Source organism: Hetaerina americana, unplaced genomic scaffold, assembly GCF_022747635.1.
Source record: "Hetaerina americana unplaced genomic scaffold, ioHetAmer1.1.p SCAF_6, whole genome shotgun sequence".
NCBI lineage: Eukaryota > Metazoa > Arthropoda > Insecta > Odonata > Calopterygidae > Hetaerina > Hetaerina americana.
The window spans coordinates 81,290,969-81,307,927 of NW_027287205.1; the positions used below are offsets into that span (position 1 = coordinate 81,290,969).

A 16,959-nucleotide genomic window follows, 5' to 3' on the forward strand; every position below is an offset into this window, starting at 1 on the left:
GGCCCAGTTGAGTATTCACACATGTTCATATTTTTTAATGTCAGCCTGACTCTTTGTAATTTCTGGGTGTAGCTGCTTTTTGTGGCTTTCACAGGAACTATTTCTGTCAGACTTGTGGCACCATCATGGATTTTATATAGATTAAGATAAAGCTGTAGCTATGCTCTTGCATCATTTTTTTTTTAAATTCAAAATAGTAAAATTTAGACGTTCGACTTCTTATATAAAAAACATTTTTGGGTTATAATATCTCGTTCCCAGCAAAATGCATAGAATTTCAGTATCTATCATTTTGATATCATGCTTCATTATGTTAAAAGGTTGCCACCTATCAGGAGAAGCTTAAAGAGGAAAAAGTTGGGATAATGTAATCATTAGGAAGTATTCTGGAATAGGTGTATTGAAAATGAATGGTTAAGTTACCATTATTTGTTTGATGAGTCACTTTTGAGTCACTATTCCCAATTGATGTATGCACTATAATTTTAAATGCAAAGTAACTGTTAATAATGGTGACTGTTTGGTAGCACTTTTGAGTTAATTTGTGTAACTGATATCTTATGGGTTACCCAATTATTTTTCAGTTACGGCAATCGTGGTCATAACCAGCCTTGTGTACATGAAGGTACTGGCCGGTGCTATATGACATCTCAGAACCATGGATATGCAGTTTCAACTGATGAATTACCTAGTGGCTGGCTGCCACTTTTTACCAATGCTAATGACCTTTCCAATGAGGGCTTGGTTCACGTCTCAAAGCCATATTTCAGGTAAGAAATACGACATTAGCCCTAAACTTCATGCAAGAAAATTGTGTCTAATAAATTGAGTGATAGTATGATCTTTTTTTGTGTAAAAAGTGGTAGATTGTTTAATAAACTTTGCAAAACATCAAATTTGCAAGCAAATAAACAAGCCATTGATCAACCCTTGGGGTTTTGCCCAAGGATGGCACAGATATTATTTTAGAGTTATTACACATGTTCCAATAAATTAAATGTTAAACTTATCTTTATTAATGCAATATGGCTGTTGAATTTTGTAATTGTCTACTGCAATTCTTCATAGGTTTTATTTGTTGGGTATGTTTGGCTGTTCTGGAACATCTCTAAAAATAAATTTAAATAACCTCTTTGTCTTTTTGTGACACCCTATACTCAATTATTTTCAGCGTTCAATTCCATCCTGAGCATTGCTCTGGCCCCGACGACCTGGAATTCTTATTTGATGTCTTCCTGGGAGTTATAAAATCAAAATCAACTCAGCCTCTCCCATCGGTGCTTAGAGAAGCTATTCTGTCTCGTCAAGCTCCAATATCTCTGCCCATGCCATCGGAATACAGAAGAATATCGAAATTAGGTAAATATCTAAATTGCAATGGGATGTATTTAGAATTCACGCTTATTTGATGGAACACTTTTCGATTGCATCTTAATTGTATTAATTTACAGGTGCTGATGACAATGAACCATTCATTGAGATACCACAAAAGCCAAGAAAGGTAATATTGCAATGAAGTAAAATGAATTTGCTTCTTTCATGATGTGCATTAGTTCTGATTTCAATTGATTTTCTCTCTTTTTTTATGTCTTGTGTGATTCATACAGGTTGTGGTACTTGGGTCTGGTGGTTTGTCTATCGGCCAGGCTGGAGAGTTTGATTATTCTGGGTCTCAGGCTCTGAAAGCTCTCCGGGAAGAGGGAATCATAACTGTTCTCATAAATCCTAATATTGCCACAGTGCAGACATCGAAAGGCCTAGCGGACAAGGTTTACTTTCTCCCCATCACACCAGATTATGTTGAACAGGTTAGAAACAGTTTGAATGTTAATCAATTGTCTTTAAGTCATCATGTAGAAAGTTGTCATTCTAATAAGAGCCACTTATAACTTGATGGAAGAAATAATTGACTGGTATTAGTGAACTTAGAACATAAATTATTTCTTAAGGTTCTGTTTTCATGTAACCATTTTCAGTATGTTGTAATAATTTTCCTTCAGGGATGGCTATGATAATATTTTCTCTTCGTAATTTTTATTGTCTCTTTGATACTATTTTGTTGCATTTGTGTACAGGAGATGAGAAAGGCTAGTTTGGTTAATAATGGAAAGAGTTTATTTGTAAAAAATATAAAATATTAATTCTTCATTTGCTTAAATAATTGTTCTCAAATTGGAAATCTCAGAATATTCATTTTTTTGAACTTGTTTCTTATTTAGGATGTTCTGTCTTTGTTACGCCAGGAAAAATAACATTTTACAATGCTATCTGTTATTAATCGTGAAATATTGAGGACTCGTTGAAGCATTCATGATTTCATATAATAATAAGGCTTGTGTCTGTAAATCTTATTCTCGTGACCAGAAAAAGTCTAAATGTGCCTTTGACTCCGTTTAATACTTTCAGGTTTTTCGGAGTGAACGCCCAGATGGCATATTGTTGACATTTGGAGGGCAGACCGCATTGAACTGTGGCGTTGAGCTTGAGCGTAGGGGCATTCTGTCTGCTCATGGAGTAGCTGTCCTGGGCACACCTGTGGAGGCAATTGTGAAAACTGAAGACAGGAAACTGTTTGCAGAAGCAATGGAGAAAATGGGGGAAAGTATTGCACCTTCAGCTGCCGTTTATTCTGTTTCAGAGGTTAGTATCATTGTTTAAAGAGAGGTTTTCTGCAATGACTTAAAATACTGAAATGGTGGAGTGCACACATTTCATCAACTCAATGATGGCTCATGAAGAGGGAAATGCACAATTTTTTCATAACCATTTGTGACACCTTTTGTGAGCAAATAGTCAATTTTTTTGTAATCATAATGAGAAATACAAAGAAAAATTGTTAGATTCTTCTGGTTAGGTGTTGTGTTTTATTGTGTCATGTGACTGTTTTTAATAGGAAGCTTATTTTACAAATAGACATAATGTTGAATAACCATACACATTTGGTGAAAGCATGTGGTTAGTGTAACAGAAATGCCATTTGGGAGTTGTGCCAATATAGTAATGTAAGGTAAATATTTAATTATTTAAATGAAAGCAGAGGAATAAATGCTTTTTCATGTGTGGTAGTTAGTACATTTTTGTTTTGATGTAATTTTAGGCAGTGTCTGTTTGTATTCTATTGGCACAAGTCCTTGTATGCACCCTCAGTTCAGTAATTATGTTGGAGAAGCCAATTTCCCCTTTTGGTGATTTGCCTTCTTTCATGGTGTTCTCTGTAATAAAATAGGTTTTGAATGTCCCCTTAGACCAATTATTTAGGGTCTTTTTATTAGCCCTTAGTTATTGATTTTGGCTATACGTTTTAATGTAATTGTAATAAAAATTCTGTTGTTGGGAGTTTGTACCAAGGCCAGCATTTATAGTATTCAACTGTTTTACTCCGTAAGCTATTTATTCATGTGAACAGTTGGACATGCCAAACTCTCTTCACAGCTACTTTTCCCTTGATATGGATTGTTACCCTCCGGAAACAAATAAGTAACAATGTGCCTAAATGAAGAAAAAAATCATTTATGGCAGATCATTTAATAATCATTTATTTTGTGACCTTTAAGAATAATTCCTACTTCCTAATGCTTTTCTTATTTTTTCAAGGCTGTGGAGGCAGCCAACAAATTAGGTTACCCTGTGCTGGCTAGGTCTGCTTTTTCCCTGGGAGGCCTTGGATCTGGATTTGCAAAGAATGAGGATGAGTTGAAGGCTCTGGCAGTGCAAGCACTCTCTCATTCGGAGCAAATATTTGTTGATAAGTCACTTCAAGGCTGGAAGGAGGTGGAATATGAAGTTGTCCGGGATGCATATGACAATTGTATTGCTGTGAGTTTCCAAGTGTTAATTTATTAGTTTAATAATTGTGACTTCTGAGAGATTATGTATAGAAATCCATTTCAGAAAAATATGCTTAGTTTATAAAAAATATGATCAGGAGCCGTTCGCTTTGTATATGATCAGGAGCTTGAAGATGTTCAGTTTCCAAATATTCCTGTTTTCAGGCTGTGTATGCCTTGCCAATGAAATGGAACTTGGTTGTGTTGAATGGTTGGGCACTAGGTATTTTGTCAAAGATAATTTTCATCGTGAATGAAGCAATGGATTAAATATATATGATATTGTAGTTTTCAGAGATACTTAACCCTCTTAGTGCGGCGGGCCGATATATCGGCTCTTGCGTAGGCTTTTGTTTAAATCGTTGTAAATTATGGTTTTTTCTTTAATAATTTATGGTTTTTGTGCTATCGATAGGTTGAATTCCATAGAATTACGTAACTATTTTTTAATTTTTTTATTAGCAATTTTAAATGCTTTAAAAAAGTATAATTCTTACCATAATTTTTCGTTCAGTTTTGTACATGTCGGGAAGCTCTGCCTACTTGTTTGCTCGTTTTTTGTGTCTGAGTGGTCTTTCCACTATGAAAAGCCACTGAAAGGCTACTAATCTGTGTTCATCTGTAATCTATTGAATGTGTTATGGTGTCATGGTGTTGATATATAACTGCTTATTTAGACTTTGTTGAGAGATGGAAATGAGAGCACTGCTTTGTAATCATTTTGGTTTCTCTTGCCGTCCATCCTATCTAATCATTTGCGCCCTGTGTATTGGATTACATTGTCAGCAGTTCTCTGTGAGTTAGAACTTAGTTTTTTTCTGCCTTTAGATTGTAAGCACATTGCCGCAGTCTCAAGGAAAGGGGTAAAGTCCCAATTTGACTCAGTGAGATCAGCCTTTTCAATGAAATCGAACTATGCAGAGGCTGACAAAAAAATTTGTAACTCACTGGTTTTTCTTTATTTATTTATAATATTTTCTACATGTCTTTTTGATTCTTTATTATATTTAAATATCGTAGTTTAATTTAAAAATGTTTTTAAAAAAATATTAGTTTTGTGTCTAAAAATCGAAATATTATTGCTAAAAAAATATTCTTCAAATTTATGATACTGTAATAATTACATTTATTATTCAGATGATGTAAATGTATTACATCATTATTAACTACAATATTATATTTTAAAATAAAAAAACTGCATATGGATATCTAAACAAATAACTTCATAATGTTTTTTTCCTAAGGTGATACATTTTCTTAAATTACACTTCGCACTTCTCACTAGTACCCCTGAAATCCCCGCCGCACTAAGAGGGTTAATGGAAGCAATCCATGACTTCAAGAATGCAAAGTATGTTCTCGGAGCAAAGATCAAAGAAAAATTTCAGCTTTCTCGAGTTGTTTTCTTTTGGTATGGGTGGGCAAGTTATATTCATGTGTGCGGTCCAATCTGAATTTGATATCACCTTATTATAAGATAGTTGCATGGGGATACACTAAGCAACAGTCTCTCCACTTTTTTGTTTAATATTTATCTTGCATGACTGCCTATGTTGGGAGTTCAATTTAAATGATTTTAAAAATGAATTTCATGTCCCAAATTGGTGCAAGGAAGAGCTAACATAGTTGACCGGAAGAGAGCTCATCCAGTGTAGGTCTTTGCTGAATGAACTTGGTGTCTGGGTGGAATCGTTATATTCTATTCATAAATTTCTTCCTCCTCCTGTGTATTATTTAAGTGAAAGAGAATTCAGTTCAAAAGGTGAAAAGTCACTCACTATGTTAATGAAGCTCGCAAGGCTCTTGAAGGGAGGGTGGAGTTAGAATTGGTTTCAATGAAGTTAGGAAGAGTAATTAGGTTTATGAGGGTTAAAGAGTAAAGTGGTAGACGAGGAAAAGAGAGTATGGGTTGGCAGACACAGGTTTTCATTTCTATTGTTATGTGATGAGTGATATGTAATTTAAGTTGTAGTTTTCATCACAGAAACCATGTTCTGATTTCAAAATCCAGATTTTTTTTAACCTTAACGGAGGGATAGTACAAAAAATAGATATGTTTAGAAAAGTCTAGAAGTGTTGATTGTTATAACAAGAATTTTGTAGTCGCACAGAAATTATTTAAATAGTTTCAATTATTGATTTTCCAATGACTACTTTGGACAAAAAGATTGTTAGTTTTTACTCTGTATGTAGTGATATTTTAGGTCTCCACATTGGTCGCTCATGAAGAATTAGGTGTGCTCTCTCGGCAACTTTGTAATGCAAGTTTTTAGTAAAATAATGAAGAATAATTGTTAAGTAATTCACTGAAATAATGATTTATCATTATTAAATCTTTTTTCTTATGAACATTGTGTGAAAAGGGTAGAAAAACACTGCTATTCCACATTTCCTCTGAGGATTTTTTGTTTGATTTGTAAGGGTTGATTACTTGTCTCTGATTATTTTTTTAAGTTTGTTAAAATTAGGATTTCTTTTATTTTATTGTGACCTTTTCTGTGATTATATCTTCAACGCATTTGGCTGTATTTTGATACGTATAGTATTTTCTAGTTTGGTTCTTGTATCTGTTGTCCTAATTGTCTGTCATACTGTGGAAGATTATTGAATACACTTAGATCTTTCCTCATTTAAAAAATTGTTTTCACAGGTTTGCAACATGGAGAATGTGGACCCGCTTGGAATTCATACTGGAGAGAGTATGGTGGTGGCTCCAAGCCAGACTCTGTCAGACGAAGAGTACCATAAATTGCGCTCCACTGCCCTAAGAGTTATACGAGGATTGGGTATTGTGGGCGAGTGTAATATTCAGTATGCCCTGAGCCCAACATCTGACCAGTACTACATTATTGAGGTGAGGCTATTGTTGTTAATAATGCAGAATTTTAATTTGAGAAATTACCTGTTAAAATATCCTCTCCATGATCATATGGTGCTTTTATTGAGATCTTAGACCAGCAATATGCCATATCTTTTCCAAGAATTAAATGCACATTTTTTTATATAAAAATGTTGCAACCTGGCTAAAAAGGTCCAGCCAAGTCGATCAAATATTGCTCACTTAATATTTTTAAAGGTTTTATCTGTAAAAATTGAAAGATTGAGGCCTGGTTACTTTAAATTAAGTGTAGCAATGTTTTAGATTTTTGATAGCATGTGTTATAATTATGTTTTAGGTGAACGCTAGGTTATCTCGAAGTTCAGCCCTTGCGAGTAAGGCCACTGGATATCCCTTGGCATATATAGCTGCAAAACTGTCTCTTGGTCTTCCTCTTCCGAAAATCCGCAATGCTGTCACAGGAGGTGAGACCACTGCCTGCCACGAACCATCTTTGGATTACTGTGTTGTTAAAGTGCCACGATGGGACCTTGGGAAGTTCTCTCGTGTCAGCACTAAGGCAAGTATCATTGTAGTTGGATTAAAAATCAGATTTATTTTCTAGAAGAGGGACAAATGTTGAGTTGTACAAATGTTAAATAGAACCTTGAGTATTTAGTTCTTCATAAGTTCAGACAGTTATATTATCATTTTCTTAAATATTCTTAAGATTTGAATTGGTTAAGAATGCCTTACATTTCTTAATTTTAAATCTATACTGAGAACATAGATGTTGAATATAGTTAAGTGTTTGTGTTAAAAATCTTTCATTAACATCAATTCTCATGCCCGAACTATCACACTAACTTTTTGATGCGCTCAGCAATCCCTTGCCTGACCGACAAACTAAAGCTTAGTCATCAGCAAACCTAACTGATTTTATAAATTCCCCTCCAACTTTCATTATTCCTATCTCCAGTACTTTCCATGCCTCTATAATCATTTCTTCTGCATATATGTTGAACAGCACATGTGATATGGGGAACTCCTGTCTCACTCCTCCTCCTAACACTGCCCATTCAGGCTCTCCATCCCGCATTTGCACCTGAGCAGTCTGTGACATGTGCAGTTGTGGATTAGCCCCCTCTCCTTCCAGTATAATCCTATTTTCTACAATATATTCATTAGTTTTTTCCACGTCCCTCTGTCAAACGCCTTTTCAAAATCTATGAAATGGGCAAATATGTCCTGATTATATTCTATGTTCTTCTCTAATAGCGATCTCATTACTGCAAAGGCATAATACATACCTCTCCCCTTCCTGAACCAAAACTGATTATCTTCTAAGCTCTTATTTGCCCTACCCTCCATCCTCTTATAGATGATCCTGAGAACTACTTTAACTGTGTGTGAAATCAAACTCAGTCCTCTAGTTTTCTGTATGGCTGCCTTTCCTTTTTTTGAGAGGATCAAAAACTGATCTGAAAAAATCTTGATTTCATGTTAAACAAGGTATTCATCTTAGTAGGATATTTGTTGCTCTCTGAAATGTAATTTTTGCATTGTATTTCAGATTGGAAGTTCTATGAAGAGTGTGGGAGAAGTCATGTCTGTTGGCAGGTGTTTTGAAGAAGCATTCCAGAAAGCTTTGAGAATGGTGGATGAAGAAGTGAATGGCTTTGATCCCAACATTAAACCAGTCTGTGAAGAGGTAAGGAAGAATAAGTGCAGTGATACAATAGTAATAATAATAATAATATACTTTATTCATCTTATAATCATATTCACATATGGTAGATGTCGTCATTTAGGAACATACAGTTGTTCCTAGATAATATAGTATACTGCACAATATACAATCACATAAAACTGCATGTTGTGAGGCGATAACGATAAAAAAAACAATTAAAGGATTTACTGCAGCCTTTTCATTGACTCATTTGTTATATTTAAAAGAAGAGAGATAAATTCCTGATGCTGTAAAGAAATACCTTTGAATTGATATATTGTCTTCATAGTATAAAATGTGATGTTTTGAAGGGAAATCTTTATCTCACAGTGAAAAATGTTATTTTTTTATTCCAGGAGTTGGCTGAACCAACGGATAAAAGAATATTTGTTCTAGCAGCAGCCTTGAAGGCTGGATGGAGTGTGGGGCAGTTGTATGATCTCACAAAAATTGATCGTTGGTTTCTTCATAGGATGGAAAAAATTGTCAATTTTCAGAAGAAGCTAGAGAATGGAGGACAGAAAGGTTAGTTGAACACGTCATGTCAGTTGGGCCTTAGTGCATACTGTGGCTTTGTTTGAAACAAAACCTTCGAAAATGATGAAATAAGTGTCTAGTTGAAATTTAGACCCAGTTTTATAATATCTCTTTAAATCCAATTGTTAATTGATATTAATGTTAGCATTAAAAAATGTAAGAAAAGACGTGCTCTCATGTTTAACAAAGAAAGGTCAAATGCATGTCTCCTTTTCCTGAAGATTCAAATATGGAATATTTTGTCCAAAAATTGTAATAATCCAGCTCATTATTTTAAGATCCCATACTTATAATAAAAGTATTTTATTTACTAAGAAAAAACTGTACACAATTACTCAATAAGTGGAGACATTTAGAATTGAGGAGGAGGATTGTGTTATGGTTAATTTATGGTTTGGATCACATTATTAAATAACTACCATTTTTGCCTATATCTATAATTGAATGGATGTAAAGGTTGTTGAATTGAAAATTTTTGAATCTAGATTTTGATATGTTGAGGAAATTTTGAGGCTAATTTATCAAATGAACATTTCATAGTCAAAAAATGAGCTGATTCATCTCAAAACTTGATGGTATGACGTTGATCTAAGAAATAATTAAATATCTAGAATCCAGAGATGTGGCTGCCTCGGAATGGTGGTCCAGCAGTCTTCTTGAAGCCAAGAAATTGGGATTCTCTGACAAGCAAGTTGCAAGAATAGTGGGAAGCACAGAAATTGCTGTTCGTAAAAGAAGACAGGAAATGGGTAAGAAGTGTATCATTTTTAGTATTGCTCTTTAAATTTAGTGGTGAACTCTCTAAACAATGCATTGAAATAATCAGGATCGTTAAGACTACAACCTGTTCTTATTCAAGTTCTTTTTTAGTAAGGTTTTTGGTTTATTTTATATACTTTGGATTAGTACTCGTATCTTTTATACATAAATTATTTTATGCTATCTTTCGTATCCCAACAATCAGTGCATGACTTAAACTGTTGGTTGTCTCAATGAGTCAATGTAGCTGGAAAAGAGAATACTGTGGTCTTCCACATATATTTTAATATGCACGACCTAGGTTTCGGCTTACAAAGTCATGATGATGATTTTGTAAGTCGAAACCTAGGTCGTTTACATTAAAATACATGTGGAAGACCAAAGTATTTTCTTTTCCGATATGAATCGCTTCCACAAAGTGATGCCTCAAACCATTCTATGAGTCATGAATGATTAGAACTATAATTTTACCACTGGAGACTACAGTCTGTAGTGCTTTGTAAAATCACAATGATTATTCTATAAGGCTATGATTTTTAAAATGCTTTGTAATTTGATGAGAATATTTAGATGACCAATTTTTAATTAGGGGAAAATGTTACATTGTTGCCAAAGAAAGTCCAAATAAAATAATACCTTTTGCTTTGTCCTGATGCAATCAATAAATTCAACTACTAGTAATACGCTCAGACAGCTAGTTTCAACCCCTTAATTATCTCTTTTCCATGAAGGAATTTTATATATTTGATTCACTGTGTACTACCTTAGCTATGAAGACAACTTATTGACAAATATGAATTATATCCTCCTCATTTGGTGTATTCTCATTATTCAATGTCACGTTAATCCATGACATCCTATGAATTGCGCTATCTTTTACCGATGTCTAGATGTGTCTAAGTTTGGTCTATAATCGGCCGTTGGCTTGTAGGTTGAATCAATTATTGTCATTGGTCACTGCTAAGTTTTCATGGTTTATCTTCCTATTCTGGATGCATTGTGGTGAGTGGTGATTTTATCTGGGCATGTAAATGCTAAATTCCAAAGAAACTGCGGGAGATGCCGCAACAGTAACTTTTAACAGAGTCATCTGTTAACATCATCTAAATTCCAAAGAAACTGCGGGAGATGCCGCAACAGTAACATTTAACAGATTCATCTTTTAACTCCGTTAAAAGTTACTGTTGCGGCATCTCCCGCAGTTTCTTTGGAATTTGTCAAAGTATGAACACCATAAGTGTTTAAAAGTTGGCTTTAACCTCGTGGACTGTGGCGCGTCGCGCATGAATATGAATGCCGGTGACATTGTATGTACGGTATTTCGTCACAACATCTAGTTCCTTTAAAAGCCCCAAAAGTTCAGAGTTTAAGAGGACGCCTCGGTAGCTTAAGTGGCTAAAGCACTAGACCCGATTTAGAGGCAAATGATTTTTACACTCTGAAATTGTTGCATTGAAATGTAAATGCTAATAAAAATGAGACCAGTCTATTAGCTCTAGCAGAAAGATTTTGCACCTAATGAACTTGCCCTCCTTCATCAGCATTCAACAGTCCACCAGCACTCAATACAGGGTCTTTCCCAAAAATCTATCCATCCCAAAAGTAGAATGGTCTCATTGTCTTTATCGATTTGAAAGGTGTTATCCACAAAGATTTTAGGCCTTAGGGGTGGATAGTGGACAGTAAGTGTAAGGTAGAAGTCCTTGAAAGGCTGTGGAAAAGAGTGCAACTTATTGGGAAGGAGTTCTCTGCCAACTGGAGGCTGCACCATGGCTACCAACTTCCTCGTGACCGAGTACCTGGCCAAGCACAAGGTGGCAACACTGCCCAGCCACCCTACAGCCCGGCATCTATTTGTTCCTAAGAGTAAGAAGGAGCTTGAAAAGCAACCATTTTGGAATGCTGGATAACAACAAAGAGACCGTGACGAGGTGCATGAATGAGATTCCTGTCAATGTGTTCCAGGAAGCATACCGTGACTGGCAGAGGTTCTGGCATCAGTGCTTTGATAACTAGAGTGCTATTTTGAAGAATTTTAGTAATTTGCACTCTGATCTCTATTAAATTTTTTTCCCCGTATTTATCCTATTTATTTTTGGGACTTACCCTGCATGCCTTTCTGTTAATTTTCCAATGTTGGAAATAGTTAGATAGAAAACTTTTCATAGGTATATTGCTCTATCACCCTAATTGGTATGCCTACACTGCTTAGTATATGAGAAACTAATAACTATGAGAAACATCACTCAGAAATGACAAGTTTCACTGTATACAATATTGCCCATGATCTGGGTAGCACTAATTTTCTTCCATCCAAGGCGTTGAGGAGCTAAGCAGCCTAATGAATACAAAATTTCTGAATCCTTCATTGAAAACTAAAAACAATATATGCTATCTATATTGGGACAATAACAAAATATCCACTTTATCTGATTGGATATTCAAGTATTGGTTGGAGTTAGGTAATATAGCGGCAAATGGAATGACAATGTGAATGCATAGTTAGCTTTTATTCATCGATTTTTGAATGTTTGATTCAGTTGATTGTATTCTACTCTAAAAATTATCTCTTTGTAGGAATTCTTCCGTGGGTAAAGCAGATTGATACTGTTGCTGGAGAATGGCCAGCTTCCACAAACTACTTGTACTTAACTTACAATGGCTGTTCTCATGACATCACCTTTCCTGGGAAGCACACAATGGTTATTGGTGAGTTGTAAATATGTTTATTTTCTCCGTGGAGCTCGCTATCAAATGTAGTGTTTCAATTATCTAGATCTACTAGCCACCACGGTAATCAGCCCCAAGTTTGGAAGGGAGAGATAATCCAAACAATCTCACTAGTGTGAATTGACCGTCAGGCCAGGTAAATTTCCTGCCTGTATTATATAGTTCATATAATAAATGTTTGCATTTTGTACCTCCCCTGGAAATAATCTCTTAGATGTGAACTGACTATATTATTTAATTATTAAAGCTGTCATTTATATATCAAACAGGCACTTTTTATTTGAAAATAGCTAATACGTTTGACGAAAGCATTTTTGCTGCAGTTTATTTTCTATCACTTCATTGTTAACGTGGTAAAACATGACTCTTATGATTAAATGTGTGTTTTTTAATTTTTGGTGGGCCACAGTCAATGGTGTGTAATTAAACAAACATTTCAAAACTATTTTAACAATTTGAGAAATGCTTAAATTATTCTGAAGTGGCAGTTTCATTATTGAGCGTTTGCGCAATATGCCATTGGGTCATATATGGTAAATGATGTTCTTTCTTTGTAAGCTGTGGCTGAAATAATGCAGTAATAAACCTAATATAAGATTCCTCCAGAATCCTCCTCCCCCACATACTGTAAGGAAACAATTAACTGGCTAGTATCCCGTTCCCCTTTAAAACCTTGTGTTATTTAAAGGTCCTTCCTTCCAGACTCTTGCCACATTTAGTAGTACTTTTAAGGGGAGGCAGCTGACAGTTGGGGTCATTTGCGCCAGTAGGGATGAATGGGCAAGAAGGAAGGGTAGAGAGGGAACTGTGTTGGCATTACCCTTCTCTTAGGCACCATGGGGTCTGCAGTTTAATGTCTCACTCAATGGTCGACGTACCCACTCAAAGTGCTCTCCACAAAGCACTCCAAGTAGGGATTGGGATACCACTGAAGATCTGCTATCTCCAGAATTCGAATCTGGGCCCTTTTTATGGGAAGCCAGTACTTTACCCACTGCACCTTTATCTTGATCCCCTGTGTCCCATTTAATTGAATTGTCAAAAGTAATGTCCTACCTTTGTATGATACATATTTGTAATTGCTGTTCATTGCGTTGTTGGCATGGTTTTAGATTTTCAGAATCTTTTTTTTTTATCATGGTATAATTATTCCAAAGAAACTAGCCCTCATTCCAGTGGTGCTACAGGAGCGTATGAAAACCCCATATGGTGACAGGGCTTCATCATAAAGAGAGCTTTACTGTATATACTTCAAATTTGCATTTGTTTTCCAGGCTCTGGTGTTTACCGCATAGGAAGTTCCGTGGAATTTGACTGGTGCGCTGTGGGTTGCCTGCGGGAGCTGAGGAGACTGGGGAGGAAAACTATAATGGTTAACTACAATCCTGAAACTGTATCTACTGACTATGACATGTGTGACAGGCTTTATTTTGAGGAAATTTCATTTGAGGCAAGTAGAAGCGTACGCAGTATGTGATATATCATTTATTTCAGGACAAAGACTTCGATTTATAAACCAGAATTAGTGAAGTACTCATGCTCTTTTGAGGTCATATTCTGAAAATATTTTTCTTGGATGATACAGTTTTCTCTACTCTTGATTTGTTGTTGCCATTTATCTGAAACTCGGGTGGTAAAAGTGTTTTTGTTGCTTTATACAGGATGGTCGGGACACAGCATAATGTGGTCTAGTTAAACAAAATACTCAATGTAATGTAATCATACTTAGGGTTTTGAAAGCAATTGATAAATTCTGTAGTTTCAAATTGAAACTCAAGAACTGACCTCTAATGATATACCGTAGTTCATTGAATGAATTTTTTAGTGCAAGTAGTTGTAGTGCTTTGTGTTTTTATGACTTATCTTAATGTAGGAGTCTCTTTTGTTTATAACAGTACTTTGTCCTTTATTTCTTTTTGAGGGTTGCAGTATCTATGTAATGTGTGGTCAGTGGGTAAAAAATTTGTTATTTTTATTATTGATATAGTGTTTTTTTGTAATGGCTACAGTTCATGTGACAAATGGACTCTTCAAAGTAGACCCTTTTATATTTTGATGAGAGGGTGTATGAATTTCTGAATTTGAATGAAAATAAATGAAACCCAAAGTCAGTGTATTTAGTTGGACTATCATTAGGTCATGCATGGAAAAGTTAGGGTGCCCTATATTTTACTCTTCCTATTTGTTTTGTATTTTAAACACATCCTTTTGAGAAACATAATGTTCTCAAAGGTAATTAGTCAAAGAAAAATGTACACTTCTATTAAAGAAGTTTGGGGTGACAGCCTTCAGAGATGTATCATTAGTTTGGGCAAGTTCAATCATATTTGGGGAGTTTGAGTTGATAGTCACCAGTAGTTTTGTTCCTCTCATGCTCACTTTGTGATACATATCTATAATTTTTCTAGCAAAATAAAATAAACAATCTAGCCGATTCTCTGCTATAGTGTTTGTTTAATTTTGATCCAAATATTTTCTATGCCTCATAGAAATTTTGAAAAATCTAGAATTTCTAGAGAAAATTGTTTACCACTTGGCAAAGTTTGAATGAATGTTTTGTTGAAAGCTTAATTTGGTCCAGTTAGATTTGAATGCCATAATGTCAATCCAGAGTATTTGCTGATCATTCTTCAATTCAGGTTGTCATGGATATCTATGATATGGAGGATCCTGATGGTGTTGTGCTGAGCGTGGGAGGTCAGTTGCCCAACAACATTGCAATGTCTTTACACCGGCAAGGAGCAAAGGTCCTCGGAACTTCGCCTGAATCAATTGATGGTGCAGAAAACAGATTTAAATTCTCCAGGATGCTGGATAGGATAGGCATTTCTCAGCCAAAGTATGTATGAAATCATTTTATCCCATTCTAAACTGATCTGGTTCACACTTTACTTATTGTCCATTAATCCTCCATTGAAAATAATCATAGAAAAATATGCTATTTCATTATTTACTTTGAAAATGTTTGTGCTGAATTTGTAAGTTAAGTCACTGAATATTGAAAGTCCACTGAATGGTGATAGCATAATAAGATCTCTTTATGTTCTTAATCTCTTATGTTCCTGTTTAGTTGATTGTGCCTTGAAGTTCTTTTCTTCATTATTGTAATCTAAAAACTTAAATTGCTTATGCGTATTGCATATTACTGGATATGTTAGACTATTTTAATTGTACAATCTAGAAAAGGGATTGTAAAAAAATTTTTTTAACTCACACAATGCTAACCTAAGGTTTGTCCTGTTTTTAGCTCCTTCAATTTAAAAAAAATTTAACTGTGTCCAGCCATTTTATCTGTTGTTTCCATACCACAGTTTTCTATGGTGCTTGCATCTAAATGTGTGTCTCCATAGGAAGCATGGACTTCATGGAATTTACTCCTCACACAGCTCAAATATATTCATATAATGGATTCCCTTTGAATTTACAGATGGAAGGAGTTGACCAGTGTTGAGGGTGCCTTAGCATTCAGCCAAGAGGTTGGCTACCCTTGCTTGGTCAGGCCTTCTTATGTCTTGAGTGGGGCCGCAATGCATGTTGCACATTCCCCTGCTGATTTGAGTGCATATTTGCTCTCTCCTTCATCATTGCTTCTTTCCCGTGATCACCCAGTTGTCATTTCAAAGTTCATCACAGACGCCAAGGTAAGAAAAAGTGTTCAAAGTTTTTAGTTCAAAAAAGATTATCCTAGATTGGTACCAACTGATTTTGAACATTTAAAAATTGTCATGTGATAGTATGAAGATTAGAGTAGATTGCAGTATACATATGGTAGTAGATCTTAGAAAATTATAAATTCTTTACTTCACTAAACCATTCCGATAGCATCTCTTAAGGGTTTGGCAGTTATTAAAAATGTTGTCCTCATTATTTATTATGAACTTCAGGAAATAGATGTTGATGGAGTGGCAGATGATGGTGGAGTTCTAGCTTTGGCTGTTAGTGAGCATGTGGAAAATGCTGGAGTTCACAGTGGTGATGCCACATTGGTGACCCCACCTCAGAACATAAATGAGGAGACTATGGCCAAGATTAAAGCTATTGCCAATGCTGTGTCTGCATCCTTGGAAGTCTGTGGCCCATTCAATATGCAGTTGATTGCTAAGGTATGGTTAAAAATATTTAGTTAATCTTGTTGTACCTTCACGGTATGCAATCTCATTTGTGCCGCTATGATATGTGACATACTAGAAGTTTAGAATACAATAAAATTTCAGTCCTCTAGTCGTGTAGTTGTCAAGTTAAAAAATGATTCTTTGGTGTATCTGTCTCGAATATTATTGGTTTATGCATTCAGTGTCCTGCGGAAGTATAAAGATGATGCAAAACAAGTAATCCCTGAGTAATGGCATTAATGCATTCCAATACTTGCTGTTTTTAAATCTAAATTTTTCCTTGTAGAAATTACTCTGGTAATAAAAGTAAGGGCAGAGAACCACAGTTAAATGTTTGTTGCAAAATGCATGGAGTAACTCTGAAATTCAGGAACTCAGATTTGTTTCCTATATTAATACATGTAAAGCACATTAAAATGCTTGACGATTACATATAAATTATTTTTC

At 35.1% G+C, this 16,959-nt stretch overlaps 1 protein-coding gene across 2 annotated transcripts in view; it reads left to right on the forward strand.

The window, feature by feature from the left end:
* The window catches only part of r (carbamoyl-phosphate synthetase 2, aspartate transcarbamylase, and dihydroorotase rudimentary), a 104,283-nt gene that overhangs the window by 22,679 nt on the left and 64,645 nt on the right, over nucleotides 1-16,959 (forward strand). For both annotated transcript variants that reach the window (XM_071594353.1, XM_071594354.1), the window contains exons 6-21: nucleotides 585-770; nucleotides 1,172-1,359; nucleotides 1,452-1,501; nucleotides 1,608-1,808; nucleotides 2,407-2,640; nucleotides 3,595-3,816; nucleotides 6,478-6,681; nucleotides 7,004-7,225; nucleotides 8,219-8,356; nucleotides 8,731-8,899; nucleotides 9,523-9,660; nucleotides 12,248-12,379; nucleotides 13,675-13,850; nucleotides 15,040-15,239; nucleotides 15,828-16,041; nucleotides 16,285-16,503. In XM_071594353.1, coding sequence (XP_071450454.1) covers nucleotides 585-770; nucleotides 1,172-1,359; nucleotides 1,452-1,501; nucleotides 1,608-1,808; nucleotides 2,407-2,640; nucleotides 3,595-3,816; nucleotides 6,478-6,681; nucleotides 7,004-7,225; nucleotides 8,219-8,356; nucleotides 8,731-8,899; nucleotides 9,523-9,660; nucleotides 12,248-12,379; nucleotides 13,675-13,850; nucleotides 15,040-15,239; nucleotides 15,828-16,041; nucleotides 16,285-16,503 — 2,893 coding nt within the window. The remainder of the gene's footprint in view (nucleotides 1-584; nucleotides 771-1,171; nucleotides 1,360-1,451; nucleotides 1,502-1,607; nucleotides 1,809-2,406; nucleotides 2,641-3,594; nucleotides 3,817-6,477; nucleotides 6,682-7,003; nucleotides 7,226-8,218; nucleotides 8,357-8,730; nucleotides 8,900-9,522; nucleotides 9,661-12,247; nucleotides 12,380-13,674; nucleotides 13,851-15,039; nucleotides 15,240-15,827; nucleotides 16,042-16,284; nucleotides 16,504-16,959) is intronic.